This window comes from Tamandua tetradactyla, chromosome 1 (genome assembly GCF_023851605.1).
Source record: "Tamandua tetradactyla isolate mTamTet1 chromosome 1, mTamTet1.pri, whole genome shotgun sequence".
Taxonomy (NCBI): Eukaryota; Metazoa; Chordata; class Mammalia; order Pilosa; family Myrmecophagidae; genus Tamandua; species Tamandua tetradactyla.
The window spans coordinates 36,780,096-36,801,289 of NC_135327.1; the positions used below are offsets into that span (position 1 = coordinate 36,780,096).

Below are 21,194 nucleotides of genomic sequence, written 5' to 3' on the forward strand. Positions count from 1 at the left end.
ACTTGGGCCACTTCCATCCATTAGTAATCATGAATAATGCCTCCATAAACATTTGGTGTGCAAATTTCTGTTGATGTCTCAGCTTTCAGTTCTCCTTAGAAACAGAACTGCTGAATCATATGACAATTCTATACTTAGCTTCCTGAGCAACTGGCAAACTAACTTCCACAGTGGCTGCACCACTTTACATTCCCAGCAATAGTGAGTAAGTGTACCTATTTCTCCACAACCTCTCCAGCACTTGTACTTTTCTGATTTTGTGTGTTTTCTTATAGTGGCCATTCTGGTAGGTGTGAAATAGTATCTCATTGTGGTTTTGATTTGCATTTCCCTAATAGCTAGTGAAGTTAACCATCTTTTCATATGCTTCTTAGCCATTTGTATTTCCTCTTTCGCAAAGTGTCTATCCATGTCTTTTGCCCATTTTTTAATTGGGTTGTTTGTCTTTTTATTGTTGAGTTGTAGGATCTCTTCATATATTCTGGGTATTAAACCTTGTTGATATGTGGTTTTTGAATATTTTTTCCCATTGAGTAGTGTGCCTTAATACTTTTTGACAAGAAAGTCCTTTGACATGCAAAAATACTCAGTTTTGAGGAGATCCTATTTATCTATTTTTCTTTCATTGTTTCTGCTTTGGATGTAAGGTCCAGGAAACTACCTCCTAGATAAAAAGATCTAAAACCTTTAGCTATCTTCCTACATTTTCTTCTAAGAATTTTATTGCCTCAGTTCCAATGCTTAGGTTTTGTTTTTTTTTTAACTTTTTTTTGTATAGTATAACGTATATACAAAGCAAAGAAATATATATACAAAGCAAAGAAATAAAAAAGCGATAGTTTTCAAAGCGTGCTTCAACAAGTAGAAGAGTTTGTCATGGGCTACCATACGATGCTCTCATACTTTTCCTTCTAGCTGCTCCAGAATCTAGGAGGCTAGAAGGCTTACATACTTTTTTATCATCACAATTGATTCTTTTTCTTTCTTTTTTTGTGAAAAATAACATATATACAAAAAAAGCTATAAATTTCAAAACACAGCATCACAATTAGTTATAGAATATATTTCAGAGTTTGACATGGGTTACAATTCCATAATTTTAGGTTTTAACTTCTAGCTGTTCTAAAATACTGGAGACTAAAAGAGATATCAATTTCATGATTCAGCATCCATATTCATTTGTTAAATCCTATCTTCTCTGTATAACTTCACCATCACCTTTGATCTTTCCATCCCACTCTTTAGGGGTGTTTGAGCTATAGCCATTCTAAATTTTTCATATTGGAAGAGTCTGTCACTAATATGGGGTAGGCAGATAGAAATATATGACGTTATAGAGAGGTTGGGCCCTCTAGGCTTCAGGATTTATCCAGACCAGGGACACGTCTGGAGGTTGTAGGTTTCTGGAAAGTTACTCTAGTGCATGGAATACTTGCGGAATCTTATATATTGCCCTAGGTGTTCTTTAGGATTGGCTGGAATGATCCTGGTTGGGGGTTGGCAGGTTATGATAGGTAGCAAGGTTTAACTGAAGCTTGCCTAAGAGCAACCTCTAGAGTAGCCTCTCAACTCTGAACTCTCTCTGCCACTCATACTTTATTAACTACACTTCTTTTCCCCCCTTTGGTCAGGATGGAATTGTTGATCCCACAGTTCCAGGGCTGGATTCATCCCTGGGAGTTATCTCCCATGTCGCCCAGGAGACTTTCACCCCTGGATGTCATGTCCCACGTGGGGGGAGGGCAATGATTTCACTTGCAAAGTGGGCTTAGAGAGACTAAGGCCACATCTGAGCAACAACAGGTCCTCCAGAGGTAACTCTTCAGCATACCTATAGGTAGGCTAAGCTTCACCGCTACCTATATACGCTTCACCAAGAGTAAGCCTCATAATTGAGGGCATGGCCTATTGATTTGGGTATCCCTAAAGTTTGACACAGTGTGTTAGTTAGATTCAGTTGTCAACTTGGCCAGGTGAGCATACCTAATCTTGTTGCTGTGGACATAAGCCAACGAACGGTACGTGAACCTCATCTGTTGCCAATTACATCTGCAGTCGGCTAGGAGGCGTGTCTGCTGCAATGAGTGACGTTTGACTTAATTGGCTGGTGCTTAAATGAGAGATCGCAACGTAGCACAGCCTAGCAGCTTGGCATTCCTCATCTCAGCACTTGCAGCTCAGCCCGGACCCTTGGAGATGGAGAAAGAAATCACCCCGGGGAAAGTTGTTGGAACCCAGGGGCCTGGAGAGAAGACCAGCAGAGACCATCCTGTGCCTTCCACGTAAGAAAGAACCTCAGTGGAAAGTTAGTTGCCTTTCCTCTGAAGAACCAACAAAATAAATCCCCTTTTATTAAAAGCCAATCCGTCTCTGGTGTGTTGCATTCCGGCAGCTAGCAAACTAGAACACACAGTATCGGGGGATTCCCTGATGGTAAGTTTTAATAGTTCCATATTCTTTCTCCCATCCCTCAGGGAATTTTGCCAATACTTTTTTTTTCTTTTTTTACATGGGCAGGCACCAGGAATCGAACCCAGGTCTCCGACACGGCAGGCAAGAACTCTGCCTGCTGAGCCACCGTGGCCTGCCCTTTTTAGTCTGTTTTTTTCTTTTAATACTTTTCGATTATCTGCTTAATATATTCTAGGATGTATCCAGGCATTGCAATAACCTATGCAGGATTAAAGGACCTCTTATTCTGGGCTCCCTGTTTTTCAGTTGTTCAAATGAGCTATACAGATAGGTGAATTAGATTAAGCACTACAGAAAATTTCAGTTCCAGACCAAATAAACTTTTCCTCCATTGGTCTTAAAAAGTATGTGTGGTTCTAAAATATAGACATCCAATATTTAGGTTTTTGATTTCATTTTGAGTAAATTTTTGTATAAGGTGTGAGATTGCAGTAATTTTTCATTCATTTGAATATGAATATCCAATTCTCCCACTACCATTTGTTGAAGAGACTGCTCTTTCCTAGTTGAGTGGACTGACTGCCTTATCAAAATTCAATGAGCCATCAATAAGAGGGTCTATTTCTGAACCCTCAATTTGATTCCACTGGTCAGTGTATCTATCCTTATGCCAGTAACATGCTGTTTTGACCAGTAAATCTTTGTAATATGCTTTAAAGTCAGGAAGTGTGAGACCTCCAACCTCACTTTTCTTTCTCAGAAAATTTTAACTATTCACAGCACCTTGCCATTCCAAATAAACTTTATTACTGGCTTTTCTCTTTCTGGAAAGTAAGCTACTGTGATTTTGATTGATATTGCGTTGAATCTGTAAATCATTTTGGGTAGAATTGATATCTTAACTATATTTAGTCTTCCAGTCCATGAACACGGTATGTTCTTCGATCTATTTAGGTCTTCCTTGATTTTTTTTTTTAGCAATGTTTTGTAGTTTTCTCTGTACAGGTCCTTTACATCCTTGGTTAAGTTTATTCCTAGATATTTGATTCTTTTTGTTGCTGTTATAAATGGATTTTTTTCCTTGATAGATCCCTCAAATTACACCTTACTACTGTATAGGAACACTACTGATTTTTGCACATTAATCTTGTGTTCTGCCACTTTGCTGAACTTGTTTATTAGCTCTAGTAGCTTTGTTGTAGATTTTTCAGGACTTCCTACATATAGGATCATGTCATCTGCAAACAGTGAAAGTTTTACTTCTTCCTTTCCAAATTGGATGCCTGTTCTTTCTTTTTCTTGCCTACTTCCAGCACAATGTTGAATAACAATAGTGACATTGGGTATCCTTGTCTTGCTCCAGATCTTAGATGAAAAGCTTTCAGTCTTTTCCCACTAAGTATGATGTAAACTGTGGGTTTTTCATATATGCCCTTTATCATGTTAAGGAAGTTTCCCTCTATTCCTATATTTTGAAGAGTTTTTATCAAGAAATGATATTGGATTTTGTCAAATGCCATTTCTGCATCACTCTAGTTGAGCATGTGAATTTCCCCCTTTGATTTATTAAAGTACTGTATTACATTAATTGATTTCCTTGTTTTGAACCAACCTTGCACACCTGGGATAAAATCCACTTGATCATGGTATACAATTATTTTACTATGCTGTTGGATTCAATTTGCACATATTTAGTTGAGAATTTTTACCTCTATATAGATGAGAGAGATTGGTTTATAATTTTCTTGTCTTGTAATTTCTTTGGCTTTCATGTTAGTGTGATGCTGGCTTCATAGCACACGTTAGGTAATGTGTTAGTCAGGCTTGTCTAGAGACAAGAACTAACAGGAGAGATCTCTAAATTTGAGATTTATAAAGGTATCTCACACAACTGTAGGAATGAAAAAATACAAAATCCATAGGGCAGGGCGGGCCACAGTGGCTCAGCAGGCAGAATTTTCGCCTGCCATGCCAGAGACCCAGGTTCAATTCCCAGTGCCTGCCTGTGCTGGTTTGAAAGGATGTATGTCCCCTAGAAAAGCATGTTTTAATCAAGATCCCATTTTGTAAAGGCAGAATAATCCCTATTCAATACTGTATGCAATTAGATCATCTCCCTGGAGATCCAATGCAATCAAGAGTGGTTAAGATGGATTAGGTAGAGGCGTGTCTCCACCCATTTGGGTGGGTCTTGATTAGTTTCTGAAGACCTATAAAAGAGGAAACATTTTGAAGAATGAGAGATTCAAGGAGATTCAGAGAGAGTAGAGAATGCTGCAGCACCACAAAGCAGAGAGTCCACGAGCCAACGACCTTTGGAGATGAAGAAGGAAAATGCCTCCCGGGGAGCTTCATGAAACAGGAAGCCAGGAGAAGAAGCTAGCAGATGATGCTGTGTTCGCCATGTGCCCTTCCAGATGAGAGAGGAACCCTGACTATGTTCACCATGTGCCTCTCTAGATGAGAGAGAAACTTCAACTGTGTTTGCTACGTACCCTTCCACTTGAGAGAGAAACCCTGAACTTCAACCAGCCTTCTTGAGTCAAGGTATCTTTCCCACAGATTCAAACCAACACATTCTCTAATCACTGTATCTTTACTTCTGTTTACCTTGGGGCTAGTTTGCATTTCTTCCCCTAATTCCTCCCAGTAAGCAGTTAAATCTTCAATTTTAGCTCTTTCTTCTTTTTCATGTAGGCATTTAGGGCAATAAATTTCCTTCTCAGCACTGCCTTCATTGCATCCCATGAGTTTTGATATGTTGTGTTCTCATTTTCTCTTGTCTCAAGATATTTACTTATTTCTCTTGTAATTTCTTCTTTGACTTACAGGTTGTAAGAGTGTGTTGTTTAGCTTTGTGCCAGTTTGAACATGTTGGATACCCCAGAAAAGCCATGTCCTTTAATCCTCATTCAATATTGCTGGGTGGGAGCCTTTCTATTATCCATGGAGATGTTACCCATCCAATTGTGGGTGGTAACTTTTGATTAGATGGTTTCCATGGAGATATGTCTCTACCCATTCAAAGTGGAGTTTGCTTACTGGAGGCTTTTAAGAGGGAACCATTTTGGAAAAAGCTTTGGAGCCCACACAGCCAGAGACCTTTGGAGATGAAGAAAGAAAATACAACCCCCCCCCCCCCCTCCCGGAAGCTTCATGAAACAAGAAGACAGGAGAGAAAGCTAGTACACATTGCCATATCCCTTCCCAACTGAGAGAGAAACCCCAAACTTCATCGGCCTTTCATGAGTGAAGGTAACCTCTTGTTGGTGCCTTAATTTGGATATTTTCATGGCCTTAGGACTGTAAACTTGCAACTTAATAAATTCCCCCTTTTAAAAGACATTCCATTTCTGGGATATCACATTCCAGTAGCTTGCAAGCTAGAAAAAGCCTCCATAAATTTTTTAATTTCCCAATTCTCTACATGTTATTGATATTCAGCTTAATTCCATTATGATCAGAGAAAGTGCTTTGTATAACTGAACTCTTTTAAAATTTATTGAGGCCTGATTTGTGACCCAAACATGTGGACTTTCCTGGAGAATGAGCCATGAGCACTTGAGAGGAACTTAGAAGAAGGATGCAATTTTCTGTAAATGTCTGTCAAGTCTAGTTCGTTTATTATATTCTATGAGATCCCTGTCTCCTTATTTATCCTCTGTTGGATGTTCTATCCATTGATGAGAGTGGTGTTTTGAAGTTTCCTGCTATTATTGTAGATATTTTTATTTTTCCCTTCAGTGTTACCATTGTTTATTTCATATACTTTGGGGTACCCTGGCTAGGTGCATAAATATTTATGATTGTTATTTCTTATTGGTAGAGTATCACTTTTATTAACATATAGTGTTCCTCTTTGTTTCTTTTAACATTTAAAGTCTATTTTCTCCAAAATTAGTATAGCTACCCCCTCTCTTTTCTGGTTGCTGTTTGTGTGGAATATCTTTTTCCAGCTATGCTGGTTTGAAACTGTTATGTACCCCAGAAAAACCATGGACTTCTTTTTTCTAGTTCAAACTCTTGGTGGGCAGACTTATTTCTTTGAATTAAAAGAATGGGAACTTTTAATTAAGTTGTTTCCATGGAGATGTGACCCACTTAATTATGGGTGGGTGCTTTTGATTAGATGGTTTCCTTGGAGGTATATCTCTGCCCATTCAAGGTAGGTCTTAATCTATTTACTGGAGTCCTTTAAGAGAGAACCATTTTGGAAAAAGCTCAGAACTGACACAGACAGAGAGATTTGGAGATGCAGAAAGAAAACCCCAGTGAAATTGAAACCAGAAGCAAAAGGACCAGAGATGCCAATCATTGCCTTCCCAGCTGACAAAGGTGTTCCAGATGCCATCAGCCTTTCTTGAGTCAAGGTATCTTTCTCTGGATGCCTTAGTTTGCACACTGTTATGGCTTTAGAACTAACTTAATAAATGCCCTTTATGAAAGCCAACCCATTTCTAGCATATTGCATTCTGGCAGCATTAGCAAACTAAAACACCAACTTTTTTTGTTGCTGCCCTTGGGTCTAAAATGAGTCTCTTGTAGATAGCCCAGAGATGGATTATGTTCTATTTTTTTAATCCATTCTCCAGTCTATGTCTTTTGATTGGAGAGTTTAATCCATTGACATTCAATGTTATTATTGTAAAGGCAATACTTTCTTCAAACATTTTATCCTTTGGATTTTATATGTCATATCTTTTTTTTCCTCTTTTAGTTACCCTTACTGATATTCTTCATTTATACACTCTCCTCCAAACCTCTTTATCCTATCTTCCTATCAGCCTGTAGCACTCCCTTTAGTTTTCATGTAGAGCAGGTCTCTCTCTATTTTTTTTTTTTTTTTTTGCATGGGCAGGCACTGGGAATCAAACCTGGGTCTCCAGCATGGCAGGTGAGCATTCTGCCTGCTGAGCCACCATGGCCCACCTTAGAGCAAGTCTCTTGCTATCATATTCTCTCAGATCCTGTTTATCTGTAAATATTTTAAATTTTCCCTCATTTTTGAAGGATACTTTTGCCAAATTTGGATTAGTGGTTCAAAGTTTTTCTCTTTCAGATTCTTAAATACATCATACTACTGTCTTCTCACCTCCATAGTTTCTGATGAGAAATCCACACTTAGTCTTTTTGAGCTTCCCTTGTATGCAATGGATTGCTTTTCTCTTGCTGCTTTCAGAATTTTCTCTTTGTTTTTTAGCTTTTGGCAGTCTGACTAGTAAGTATCTTGGAATATATGTATTCAAACCTATTCTGGTTGGGGTATATTGCACTTCTTGGACCTATAAATTGATGTATTACATAAGATGGGAAATTTTCAGCTATTATTTGCTCAAATATTCTTTCTGATCCTTTTCCTCTCTCTTCTCCTGACACATATATTTGTGTGCTTTGTGCTGTAATTCAGTTCTCTGAGAACTGAATTGTTTCCATTCAAATGTTTCCATTCTTTTCCCTATCTGTTCTTTTGTTTAAGATTTCAGATTTATTCTCTAATAATAAGAATCCGATCCTTTCCTCAAATCTGTAATTGTAAATCTCTATTGTATTTTTATGCCTCTTCAAATCTGCTGTTGTATGTCTCCATTGTATTTTTTATCTCTTCTTTGTCCTTTCATTCCCATAAGTTCTGTTATTATTATTTTGTTGCATGTTTCTAAGTTTTTCTTTATGGCCACCCAATGTCTTCTTTATATCCTACATCTCTTTTGGCACAGTTTCCTTCATCTCATTGAGTTGGTTTAGAAGCTTTGCTTGAAAATCCTTAATTAGTTGCTTCAACTCCTATATCTTGTTGGAAGTTTTAGTTTGTTCCTTTGACTGAGCCATATTTTTGTGCTTCTTAGTGTGACTTGCTTGATTAATTTATTCTGGAGATTATTTTCTCTCTGTTGCCTAGGATTTTCTTATTGATTGATTTTGTGCTACAACTCTGAACAATGGGTTCAACTTATACTAGGCCTCTGAAAATCAGAATATTTTCAGCTCTTATTTATCTGATTCTTGTCCTGCATATGTAGAATGATTTTTGAGATTGCCCTATTTGTGCAATTGTTTCACCCCCCAGGTAAAAGCTTTTATTTCTCTCTTGCTCCTCAGGGAACACTGAGCTGCTTTGTTTGTTTTTATTTGCCTCTATATATTGTTAACATATATGTCTTTAGTTACCTCTAGTGACTTTTATCTGGAGGGTTGATTCAAGAAGGAGGGTCTACCCAGAGAGGACCCAGCCCATTTAGTTTTTCCCAGACAAGACAAGACTCACAAAGGGGGTGTAGATCAGTACCAAGATTCCCTAGGGAGGAGACCAGCAGGGTGCCAATCTTTTCTTGAACTCTCCTGATTGTGCTTTTCTGTAGACATGCTGCCTACATATATACAGTGGTACCGTGCCTTTAATTCTCAGCAAACCCTGCTCCTGCTGGGAGCATGGTTGAGATGGGGGTTGAGGGAAAGTATTTTAAATTGTTGCTGTTTTCCAAGCTCCAGGGACCTCAAAAGTCTCTCAACAACAACAGCTACTTGTGCTACATCTTGCCCCCTCTTTTCTTGAGGAGGAGTCACCCTTCAGCACCCTGTTCCCTTCAGGCAGGAAAAATAACAGGACTCTCAAGCAACCCCACTTCCACCCCTGTCAGTGTGTGGTTGGTACCATTAAATGTGGTTGTTAAAGCCACTTTTTTGTGGATTTAAATTGTTGGTGGTATCCCAGACCCTGGGACGTGAATTCTCTAAATGAAAGGTGCCACCTGTGCTGGGCCCTGCCCCACTCCTCTTCTTGGGGAGGAGCTGCCCTTCAGAGGACTGTCTCCACTACCTGAGGGGTTACTGTGCCTCTCAGTCACCCTTGCTTCTGCCCCTGCCTGGGACAGGACTGAAACAGACTGCTTGCTGCTTTCTTTAATGGGATGCTTAAAAAATATGTAGCTCTTCTCAGAGCTGGGTAAAGGTTAATTAATGAAGGTGATAAAAGATAATACAGCCATTAAAGGTGTTAACAAAAATTGTTACTGACATGGGTGACATTCAATGAAAGCAGAGGTATGCAGAACCCTCCAGAAAATATCTAGATAAATCATACATAGAAATGGAAATATGTGGGGTTTTAAGTTTCTTTTTATGCTTTTTCTCTCTTAAAAATTGCATTCTAATTGTATACTTAAAGGTGGTTGAAATAGGAAATGTTATATCTATGTGTCCAAAATAAAAATTTTACAAGAAGAAACTAATTGCAAAAAAATATTTTCTCTAAACATAGATATGAACACAAACACTCATTTCTATGGCCAGGTCTCCCGAACTGCCCATGCTGTCCAAGCTCTGGCCTCACTTTAGTGAAAGTTTTCACGTTAAAGATCCACAACATGGTCCAGTGCCAATGCAGCCTTAGGGAGCAACATTCCTGAGCAGGGAGCATGCACTGTGGGGCCCACCCCAGAGGCTCTGGCTCAGCAGGTGGGATTGGAGGCTGGGACTTGCATCTCTAATTCCTAAGACTCTGCAGGTGCTGCTGCTACTCAGGGCCACAGTGTGAGACCCACACCCTCATTCTATTCCTGACCATACAAATGGAAGGTCATCCAAGAGTGGCTACACTGTGTGCCCATCTCCTACCGCCTGGGCTCCTGCTTGCTTTCCCCCATTGCCAGCACCTTAAAGGCCCCTCCCACAGACAAATGGCATCGCCCTGAACCCACAAGTGTGTCCATGTCTGCAAACACAATACCTGAGGGATCTGTGTAATCTCATCTCGCTCAAACTGATAAAACAAGTGGAACTGTCTGACAGTTGCCAGCAAAAAAAACAAATGCCCAAAGCTTAAATGTTGTAAATATAAAAGTCTCCAAAAACATCAATGGTTTAACGCTGCTCTTTTAAGTTTGCTAGGCTGCACTAAGGAGGCCCCTAAATCCAAAGGCTTCACCACCATCCCCAGTGGAAAGTTTCAGCTCCCGAGGGACAGTGTTTGGCAGCATTCCAAGTACTCACTGGTAACAGAATGGCCCCCACATACAGTGCATTGGGAAACTGTCCCCTTACTGTCTCAGTGTGCCAGGCTGCCCTCACAGTTACCACATGACTGGTTGGCTTACACAAGCATTTATTATCTCACAATTTTGGAGGCTGTCAGTCTTGCATGGAGGTATCAACAAGGCCACCCTTTCTCCCTGAAGTCTCTAGCTTATGGTCCTGCCTAGCTGCAGTTCTCAAAATGGTCTGACGTTTTGAAAGAATTATAACCAAAATAAGGGGGAAAATAACATATTTTGTGCTTACAGTGAAAGAAGCACCATGTACTTCCACCACACCCTCTGGGAGGGGTAGTGTATTAGCCCCATTTTATAGATGAAAAAACGGAGGTACAGGGAGGTTAAGGAACTTATCCAAGATCGCACAGCAAACAAGCACAGAATGTCAGCTCTGCCCTGGTTAGACCACACCCTAGGTAGAGCAGAACCAGGCTGCGCAAGGAGTTATGTCTGTCAGCATTAAAAAAAAAAATCAAAAGGGACCTATAGAGGGGACGCTACCCAATAACACCCTAGAAGTTCCCATCTTCAGTTTGCAAGGAGCCAGATATGAACAACAGGGAGAGCTGCAGTTTGTGAGATCATGGGACATGGGGGAGCAACGGCTTCTTGCCAGAGCCTTCCCTCTGTGCCCTTTCCCTGCCTGACTGGGCCACCAACCCTTGCATCTCTGCACCCTGCTGGCTCCTGCACTCTGCCCACATGGCCTGACTCAGATCCAGCAGGGCCTCGGTAGTAGTCTGAATCTATTATGCATCCCAGAAAAGTCATGCTATTTTAATCCAATCTTGTGGGGGCAGACGTGTTGTTGGGTGGGACCTTCTGATTAGGTTGTTTCCATGGAGATGTGACCCTGCCCATTCAAGGTGGGTCTTTTTTTTTCTTTTTTGATAAATCTTCACACACAAACACTCCATATATGGTGTGCAATCAGTGGCTCACAAAAGAATCACATAGTTGTATATTCATCACCATGATCATTTTTTAGAACATTTGCATCACTCTAGAAAAAGAAATGAAAAGGAAAAAAAAACCCTCATACATACCATACCCTTTATCCTTCCCTTTCATTGACCACTAGTATTTCCATTTACCCAATTTATTTTATCCTTTGTCTCCCTATTATTTATTCTTTATCCTTATTTTTTTATTCTTCTGTCCATACTCTGGATAAAAGGAGCAACAGACACAAAGTTTTCACAATCCCATAGTCACATCGCAAAACTTATATCTTTAAACAATCATCTTCAAGAATCAAGGCTATTGGAACACAGCTCAACAGTTTCAGATACTTCCCTCCAGCCATTCCAATACACAATAAACTAAAAAGGGATATCTAGATAATGCATAAGAACAACCTCCAGGATAACCTCTCGACTTTGAAATCTCTCAGTCACTGACTTTATTTTGTCTCATTTCTCTCTTCCCCATTTTAGTCAATAAAGCATTCTCAATCCCTTGGTGATGGGTCCTGGCTCATCCTGGGAGTTCTGTCCCACATTGCCAGGGAGATTTACACCCCTGGGAGTCATATCCCACGTTGGGGGGTGGGGGAGGGCAGTGAGTTCACCTGCTGAGTTGGCTTAGAGAGAGGGAACACATCTGAGCAACAAAAGAGGTTCTCTGGGGGTGACTCTTAGGCATAATTTTTTTATTATAATTTTTCTTTACATGAAACAATTTAGGCAAAATTTTAAGTTGGCTTAGCCTATTCTTTGCAGGAATAAGTTTCATAGGGCAAACCCCCAAGATCGAGGGCTTGGCCAATTGATTTGGTTGTCCCCACTGCTTGCAAGAATATCAGAAATTCTCCAAATGGGGACACTGAATATTTCTTCTTTTCTCCCCAGACCCCCAAAGGAATCAAGTTGGGTCTTAATCCACTTGCTGGAGACCTTTAAGAGAGAGAGACATTTTGGAGACAGTTATGGAACTCAGAACACAGATGCCTGGAGACAGAAAACATCATGGGAGATGCTAAGCTAAGAGATGAAATCCAGGCTTTGCCCCAGAGAACCTAAGAAAAAACCCACAGATGCTTAGAGAGAGAAACACCCTGGGGACACTAAGAGAAGACCTGTAGGATAAAGAGAAAACTTCTGGAATCAGAAGCTGAAGCAATGAACAAGGAGCAAGGATGAGCAGATGCAGTCATATGCCTCCCCAGCTGACAGAGGTGTTCAAAATGGCAGCAGCCTTTCTTCAGAGTCCAGGTATCATCTTGTTGATACCTTAATTGGGACATTTTCATGGCCTTAAAACTTAGAACTGCAAATTTGTAATCTAATAAATCCCCTTTGTAAAAGCCAATCCATTTCTAGTATATTGCATTCCAGCAGCGTTAGCAAACAGAAACATGCTGCATGCCCCTTAGCACAGGCCATTTGCACATTCCCTTCTACTCTTCCCTTTTCCATCATTTAACTTATTTGTATTGCCTGTGACCCCATTCAATGGCTACCTCCCCAGGGAAGCTGTCACATTCCCTGAACAGGTCAGAGCCCCATACAATAAGCTCAAGGAGTTCCACTCAACAGTTACAAAAATTATTAACATGATTTCATATTTACTTGAGATTAAAATCTTTCCCCCACTAGGATGTAAGGTTTAGGTGGGCAGGAACTACAGTTCTCACTCTCTGAGGAACCCTTAGCCTCTAGCACTGCATCCTCGCACATCAATACCTGTTAAATGAATGAATGAGTGAATAAATAAATGAAAGGCCAATCATCTGTGTCAGGAAGATCCTGCACTGGGTCTTGGGGGTGGGGGGTGCAGGGCAGGCTGCAAGGGTAATCACAACAGGTGCTCACAACCTCCCAGTTTTTCCTCTCTTCTTACTTTCCCAGCCCTGTCCTGCTATGACATTTGGGGTCTGGGACTTGTCCTAAATAAGGCCAGCTTAAAGATCCAAAATGAGTATGTGGCCAAAGTATCCATCCCAGCTGCGCAAAACAAGAAGAAGTATAACACTGGTCACATGCCTCTGTTTCATTTACCTAATGCCAGACAGACTCATGAAAATGCGGGGTGAAGATACACAAGGTTTGGTGCAGCCTGGGACGTAGGAGAAGGGGTCATCTTGGTTCTCATGGAGTTGGAAGTCTCAGGAGCCCTATCACCTCAAGTTCAGCTTAGGGTAACCATTTCTGGGAGTCTGAGCCAGCTGCTATCTGGATTGTGCCTAAGCGGTGAGTACACAGTGTTTAGGCTGTGAGCTATCTTTTCATTTAAAGTCTGCTGTACTTAACCTTCACAGCCCTGCAGGAATCTGATAGCCACCTACAGACTTTCTTCCCAGAAAAAAATGAACATACCACTGATACAGCTTGGCAGGCAATTCTAAGTACCCTAAGTCTTTAGAAGCCTTTCTAAGTCTTTAGAAGCCCCTTCAGGAGGGAAGCGGCAAGTTGGGGACAGGGCCACCAGGATTCTATTATCAGCTGCATTAAGGAAGAAGGGTTTCCTCAGCAGTGTCTCATGAAAGCATGAATGCGACAGGGATTGACAAGCAGAGCCCTGCCTACCACGGCACCCCTCCCACTGTTCCTGACCCCACTGCTGGTCACCTCCCCGGAGGCCCGGGACCTGTGACTGGATGCTTCACAGCTCCTTGTGGCCAGGCTCCTCCCCTGTCCCCAGCAGGCTGCCCTGTGCCTCCAGTGTCCATTCCAGGCCTTGTGGCCCTTACCCTCTGCAGAGGGCTCTGGGCCGTCAGGGTTGCTGCGGACTGGGGGTAGGGGTGGCTCTGGAGGCCTGAGACCTGAGGCTGCTGGAGTTCCCTTACGTACAGATGCTGAGGCTCTAATTAGGGGACAGTCTTATAGGGAATTAAAAATACTTAGGGCTGCTTGGTGATCAATTTGAAAGTTCAAGTTTAACACATCACGTGGCTTCACCTACCTTAAATGTAGGCAAATTACCAGAAGTTTAACATACATAATTCCTTACAAGATTAGGAGGTGATTTTTTTCAATTGTATGTATTTTGGTGAGATCCCAATATGTTTCCTGAGATATGATCTACAGACTTCTCCATTGTTCCAGTGGGTCTCAAGTTGGGTGGGAGAAGGGAGGCAGTCCCTCCCAACACCAGTTACCTGAATGCTCTTGACTTCGGGCTCCAAAAGCAAGTCCAATTTTTGTAATCAGCTCTTAACTGAAAAACCAAGATGAGCACACTGTTAAAAGAAAAAGAGAATCAGAATCAAAGAGGACATACAACAGTTAATGCCTGTCCCTACCTTAAAACTCTGGAACCCAATCCCCCTAGGTAGCTGTTGTTATACTTTTCCCAATTCTTCCAGAAAGTCTGTGCATACTTAATAAGCCTATTTAGAATATCCCTCCTTTAAAAAAAACAAAACATATAAATCAGTGTCCTCATTTATGAAATGAGATGGCAAACAGTACAAAGCCCCTTGGGCAGTTCATGGGTTTTGGCTCACCTGTGATCACTGTGAATCCCCTGCAAAGAGTTTTTAAGCTTTGTTGATCTTGAAGACTGTTTCATATTATATTAGGTCTGCCTCTTGTTTTCAATGCTACACAATTTTCCCTTCTGTCTAAAACCTTGTAATTTGCTTAAATAACCTTTTATTGGTGGACATGTAGGGTGCTTTCATTTGTATCTTAAAAATACTATAATGTGTAATCATGTATAACCATCATGACCTGTCTACAGTCTGGTGCATCTGCAAAATACTTACAGGTAAAAATGGAACTGCAGGGCTTGTACCAATCAACTCCCTCAACAAGTCAGCAGGAATGCTCCTTTTCCTATATCCTGGCCAACCAGGGGTGCTTGGAAAGGATTTGGTCCATTATCATTAAAATAAAGGAAAAGTGGCACCTCACGTGAGTTGGATGACTTTGATTGCAAATAGCAGAAGGACCATTCAAACTGTCTTACATGTTAGAAGAGGATTTACTGACTCCTATAATCATGAGATTCAGAGTAAGTGTGATGGGTTGGAACTTTACATACCTCAGAAAACCATGTTCTTAAATTGAATCCATTCCTATGGGGGGTGTGGATCCATTGTAAGTAGAATCTTTTGATGAGGTGACTTCAGTTCAAGTGTGACCCACCACATTCAGGATGGGTCTTAATCCTCTTACTGGAGTCCTTTATAAGAGAATGAAATTCAGACAGCGAGAAAAAGACAGAGAAGCAAGAAGCTGAAAGCAACAAAACCAGGAAGAGGAGGGAGAGACCAACAGATGCTACCATATTCCTTGTCATGTGGCCGAGGAGCCAAGGATCACCGGCAGCCAGACTTTGGGAAGAAGCCATCCTGATGATGGCTTGATTTGGGCATTCTCACAGCTTCAAACTATAAGCTAATAAATTCCCATTGTTTTAAGCTAACACGTTACATGGTATCTGTTTTAAGGAGCCTGACAAACTAAAACAGTAGGGCACATGGGCTTTGGGGTTGGGGTGAGGCAGTGACACACTACAGCCAGCAAGAACCCCATTTCCCTCTTTTGTTCTCCAAGTACGTTTGCTGGGCCTAGTCACTAAACCAGCAACAGCTGCAAGAGTTGTAGGATTACTCCAGAGATGACCTGAGGTTCCAGCCCCTGAAAACCAAATGGCTGCTACAAACCTGGAAAGCAGCTAAGTGGATTCCAAGGAAACTGTGAAAACAACCACTAACTTTGTAATTAAAAATTTTTTAACTTGATAACTGCACTTAAAGTGGTTACATAACTGAATATCCTTGTTCTTAGGAAATGTACATGGCAGTATTAAGTGTTCAAGGAGCGTGATGAATACTACCTACACTGAAGTGTTCAGAAAATGGATTGACCGACAGATAGATGTATGGATTGATAGATTGATGGATAGATAGAACGATATAGAAAATGTGGCAAAATGTTAAACTTGGTGGATCTATATGGGGATTGGATATGGATCTGGATTTCACTGTATGGGGTTTGTATTATTTCTGTAACTCTCCTGTAAGTTTGAAAATATTTCAAAATAAAAAGTTGTTTTTTTTAAAAAAAAAGTTTCCCTAGAGCTTTTTGCAGAAATGGAAAAGCCAATCTCAAATTCAGACAGAATTTTAAGGGGCTCTGAATAACCAAAATAATCTTGAAAAAGGAGATTTAAGTTGGAGGACTCACACTTTCCTATTTCAAAACTTACTACAAATCCACATAAATCAAACTTAGCAGTACTGGCATAAGGACAAACAAGTCGACCAATGTGATAAAGCATTGGGAATACAGAAAGAGACTCACATCTTCGGCCAATCGAGTTTTTACAATGGTGCCAAGTACACTTAATAGTTTCTTCAACAAACGATGCTGGAAAATTGGATAGCCATGTACAAAGAACGAAATTCATAGCATATAAAAATACGAATTCAAATGGGATCAATGACCTGAATGTAAGAGCTAAAACCATAAAACTCTTAGAAGAAAAATAGAGGAAATCTTCAGGATCTTGTATTTGGCAATGAATTCTTATAAATGACACCAAAATCATGAGCCACACAAACACACACACACACACATATATAATTTGGACTTCATCAAAATTTAAACTTTTGTGCTTCAAAGGACATTATCTACAAATTGTGCTTCAAAGGACATTATCTACAAAATGAAAAGATAATCTACAGGATAGGGGAAAGTATTTGCAAATAATATATCTAATAAGGGTTTAATAAACGAATATATATATATTCTTGTTATTATAGATTCAACACAACAAAGACAAACAACCCAATAAAAAAAATTAGCTTGAAATGACATTTCTCCAAAGATGTACGATGGCCAATAAGCCCATGAAAAGACGCTCCACATCATTAGTCATCATGCAAGGCAATGTGGTACCATTTCACATCCACACCAGATGCCTATTGTTAAAACAAAAATATTATACATGTCGGGCAAGGATGCAGTGAAATTGGCACCCTCATGCCTGGCTGGTAGAGTTCCTCTTTCCAGTCTCTGGGAGGAGCGCCTCACACTTATGTTTTGGCACTGCCTGATTCATGAATTATTTGTTGCCCAAATAAACTTTAATGGGGTGTTTAAATAGCCTCAGTTTACCTTTTACAGTACAATGGAGCAGCTGCTGTGGAAAGCAGTTTGGTGGTTCCTCAAAATAATAATCATAGGATTACCATATGACCTGACCATTCCACTCCAAGAATTGAAAGCGGAGACTCAAACAGATACTTGTACACTCATGCTCACAGAGGCATTATTCACAATAGCCAAAAGGGGGAAACAACAAGTATCCATCAGCAGATGAATGGATAAACAAATTGGTATATATAATTTGGAATACTTTTCAGCCATAAAAAAGAATAAAGTTCTGATGCATGTAACAACCTGGATGAACCTAGAAAACATAGAAGCCAGACACAAAAGGACAAACATTGCCTGATGCCACGCGTAAGAAATATCTAGTGTTAAGCAAATTAATTGAGACAGAAAGTAGGTTAGAGGCTACCAGGGGTGGAAGAGGAGACAATGGGAAGTTACTGCTTGTGTTTGTCCTATATAAGCTTTCTCTTTCCAGTCCCTAGGAGGAGCACCTTACACATTTGGTTTGGCACTGATTCATGAACCATTTGTTCTCTAAATAAACTTCAACAGGATTTTTAAATAGTCTCAGCTTATCTTTTACAGTCTTTAATCTCAGGAACCATGTAGAAAAGTTAAGGATGACAAACTGGACTCAAAATTGCCTACGCTGGGGCTCCCCAGCCCCCCCCTCTGTGCCCTTCTCTTGCCTTCTCAAGTTCCCCAAGTTGGACAGTGAGAAGGAAGCATGGCAGGAGGCCCTCGGTGTTGGTCCTACAGGCTGGAAGATGGTGTCTGCACACCACGGACAATAAGGGATGAGGGCTCAGAGCAGGCAGTGGAATGAAGTCCCCGAAAGGCCTGTGAGGAGAAGAATAGATGTGCATTGGGCAGCCCACGCAGTTTCAGACGATCAGGCCAGCCTGTGCCAGGACCATAGGCAGGAGGACAGAGGGAGTTGGAAACAAGAAAGAGGCTTCCACTAGGACCCAGAGAGCCAAGGCCCACCCCTACTCAGGGTCAGGGCTGCCAAGCGAGCTGGGTGGACAGTGGGGGTAGGGCCACCCTGGGTGCGGGCCTCAGCATGCCTTGGAGGACACTGTGTGGTCAACCCCAGGCAATCTGAGGTGGAAAGGCTCGTGCAGGGCCCAGACTCCGCCCAAACCAGAAGGCAGGAAGGCCACGTGCAGACCAAGACCCCACCCAACCCGGAAGGCAGGAAGGCCACGTGCAGACTCAGGCCACGCCTCTGCACGAGGGCTGTTCACGTGCTCTACCTCTTCTCTGGCGGAGCAGGAGACGGAGAAAACGCTGAGCTGATCAGCTCCCAGCAGGTACCCGCCGACCTACTCGAGCTCGCCTCTAGCAGCCCTCTCCAGGGGCTTCACGCCTGGTGGAGGCCCTGGCCTTTCCAGGTCCGCGCGCGACCTCCCCAGAGCGGGACCCACCAGAGCGCCTGGTCTCTACGCCCTTCCCGGGCAGAAGCCCCTGACTGCGGGTGGGCGGGGCGGGGTTGCGGCGTCCACAGGGTCCTGAGTGGGCGCTGGGGTAGCCTGACTCAGGGCTGGGGAAGGGGGGGTCTATATCGGGCTCCGCCCTCCATCCCCCCCACCCTGCCACCCCCGGTCACAAGACAGGCAGGCGGGCAAAGCTTTTCCCCACGTTGGGGTGAAGAGCCCACACTTTAAGAGTTCACACCCCCATGTTTGGGTAGGGGCTATCTTCACCCCAGCCTGGAATCCTCAGATCCGCACGGTCCGTGATGTTCAAGCCTGCTGCAGCATGCAAAAGCAAGCCGGTGGGGATACGGGCTTATAAATCTGGTTTAGAAAACTGCGAGCAAATCTCGGGAGAGTTTACTTGGCTTTCCTCCTGGTGTTCCTAATTGGGCGACTTTGAAAAAGTCCGCTCTCACGGTCCTTACCTGGCTTGACTGTTCTGCAGCTCCTGACACCAGAGACTGACGCTTCCAGAGGCCACCGTGTACCCCGCCCGAGAACATGTCCTCATCGTTGCACTTCAAGAGATGCCACGACCAGGCGTGTAGAGCCACCGAGCAGTTTGTCGACGCTTACTACGCCAAAATGGATGAGAGTAGGGAACAGCTGCCCCTGATGTACGAGGAGGAGGCCACGCTCGTGTGGGATGGAAACCCCATCTTGGGGCAGAAGGCACTGGGCGAGTTTTTTGGCTCCCTGCCTCCCAGCTCCTTCCACGTCAGCGCAGTCGACTGCCAGCCTGTGAAGCACCCGGCGATGAATGGCAGGGTCCAGATCTGCGTCCTTGTCGTGGTCTGCGGGACCGTGAAGTTCCAGGGCAACCCGCAGCGCAACTTCCACCAGACCTTCATTCTGAAGCCGCGCACCTCGTACTACCAGGCCCAGTGGAAGGCTGTGCAGGGCTGCTTCAGCTACCAGGACTGGGCCCAGTAGGGCAGGAGCCCCAGGCGTGCAGAGCTGCTGCAGCTCTCAGGTGTAGCCCGTCTGCTGGGTCCTCCACTGTTTGTTAGGATTCCCTGTTTGCTACCTGCTTTTTCTGGTCCTACAATAAGGCCCTGGTTCTGAAATTCTGAAAAATAAAAATGCAGTAGAAACGTTGCCAGGTTTTGTGTGTTTGGGATTAGGGGTTGGGGTAGGGGGGGCATTTGAGGGAAGGGTCCCTGAATGGGTAGGTGTTCACAGACAAACATGCATGCACTCTCACATACACCCACACATGCACATCCCTACCTAGAAAGTAACAGTTCATCTTCAGCCTTAAATTGGAGCCAAAAGAGGGTGACAGCTTTATCCTTTCAGCTCCCCCTCAACCTGGCTGGAGGATGGAACTTTATACACCTTGTGCTCACTAGGAAGAGGTGAACCGTCTGAACTGAGAGGTGACCGCTAAACAGTAGTTGTAAAGGTGCTGCGCAGGCGGAGAGGCTGCCAGTTGGCTCTAACCAGGATGGTCTGGACAACAGGTGTCCTTGTACATTTAAAATTAGCGCAGTGTTCTCCCGGAGCTGTTTCAAGTCCACCTTACCTCCTGATAACAAAGATGAAGCCAGTGAGCTGATTCACAGATGCACCTCAGGGTTTCAGGGACTGAGGTTTTTGAGCTGTCCTCTGTGGAGTCTGATGGATAGGGACAGTGTCTCCTTGGGAGGAGAGGGGGGCCTGGGCATCTGCATTTCTTTCCTGTGCCTGACCAGGAGGGGGCTCACTCGCTGCCCAGCTTTGCTCCCCTCGGAGCACCAAGGCTGCAGGCTGTGGCATCCCCTCCTTCCTCGGTTTTAGCTTTTCTCAACGACCTGCCTCTGGACTAGCAAGTCTGCTTTTGCTGCACATCAAATATCGTGGTTATTTCAATGAAAATTCAGCTCCTCGGTCATGGGAGGTGCATTCAAGTGCTCAGTTGCCGCATGTGGCCAGTGGCCGCTGTACTGGGTGGCGCAGATCTAGAATGTTCCTTGGTGGCTGAGAAATCTGTTCTATTGACTTGTGGCCCTCCCTTCTTGGCAATGGATGGGTGCAGCCCCATCCTCCCCTGCTCTTCTGTTTCCAGAGACAACAGTGCATTTAAGACTTTTCTGGTCGCACCTTAAACTGGGCTGAGAGTAGTGTGGCCACCTCATCCGGGTTTTCCTGAGACTTCTGTAATTTTAACACTGCAAGTCTGTGCCTTGGGATCCTGGGAAAACTAAGACAGCAGGTCCCCCTTGCTG

At 42.8% G+C, this 21,194-nt stretch overlaps 1 protein-coding gene and 1 long non-coding RNA gene across 2 annotated transcripts in view; both read left to right on the forward strand.

Moving 5' to 3' along the window:
* LOC143644952 (uncharacterized) overlaps positions 1–13,630 on the forward strand; it is a 20,352-nt gene extending 6,722 nt beyond the window's left edge. The window contains exons 2-3 of the long non-coding RNA XR_013156999.1: positions 12,293–12,655; positions 13,456–13,630. This is a non-coding gene — a long non-coding RNA (uncharacterized LOC143644952). The remainder of the gene's footprint in view (positions 1–12,292; positions 12,656–13,455) is intronic.
* A 4,922-nt stretch (positions 13,631–18,552) lies between these two features.
* LOC143644919 (NTF2-related export protein 1-like) lies at positions 18,553–20,100 on the forward strand. The gene is made up of 2 exons (XM_077114534.1): positions 18,553–18,822; positions 19,433–20,100. The coding sequence occupies exon 2, from the start codon at positions 19,489–19,491 to the stop codon at positions 19,918–19,920; it is 432 nt and encodes a 143-aa protein (XP_076970649.1). The 5' UTR covers positions 18,553–18,822; positions 19,433–19,488; the 3' UTR covers positions 19,921–20,100.
* Positions 20,101–21,194: the final 1,094 nt, after the last annotated feature.

Excerpts from the sequence above, each read along its gene's own strand:
- LOC143644919 (XM_077114534.1), top strand. The coding sequence starts at position 19,489 with ATGTCCTCATCGTTGCACTTCAAGAGATGCCACGACCAGGCGTGTAGA.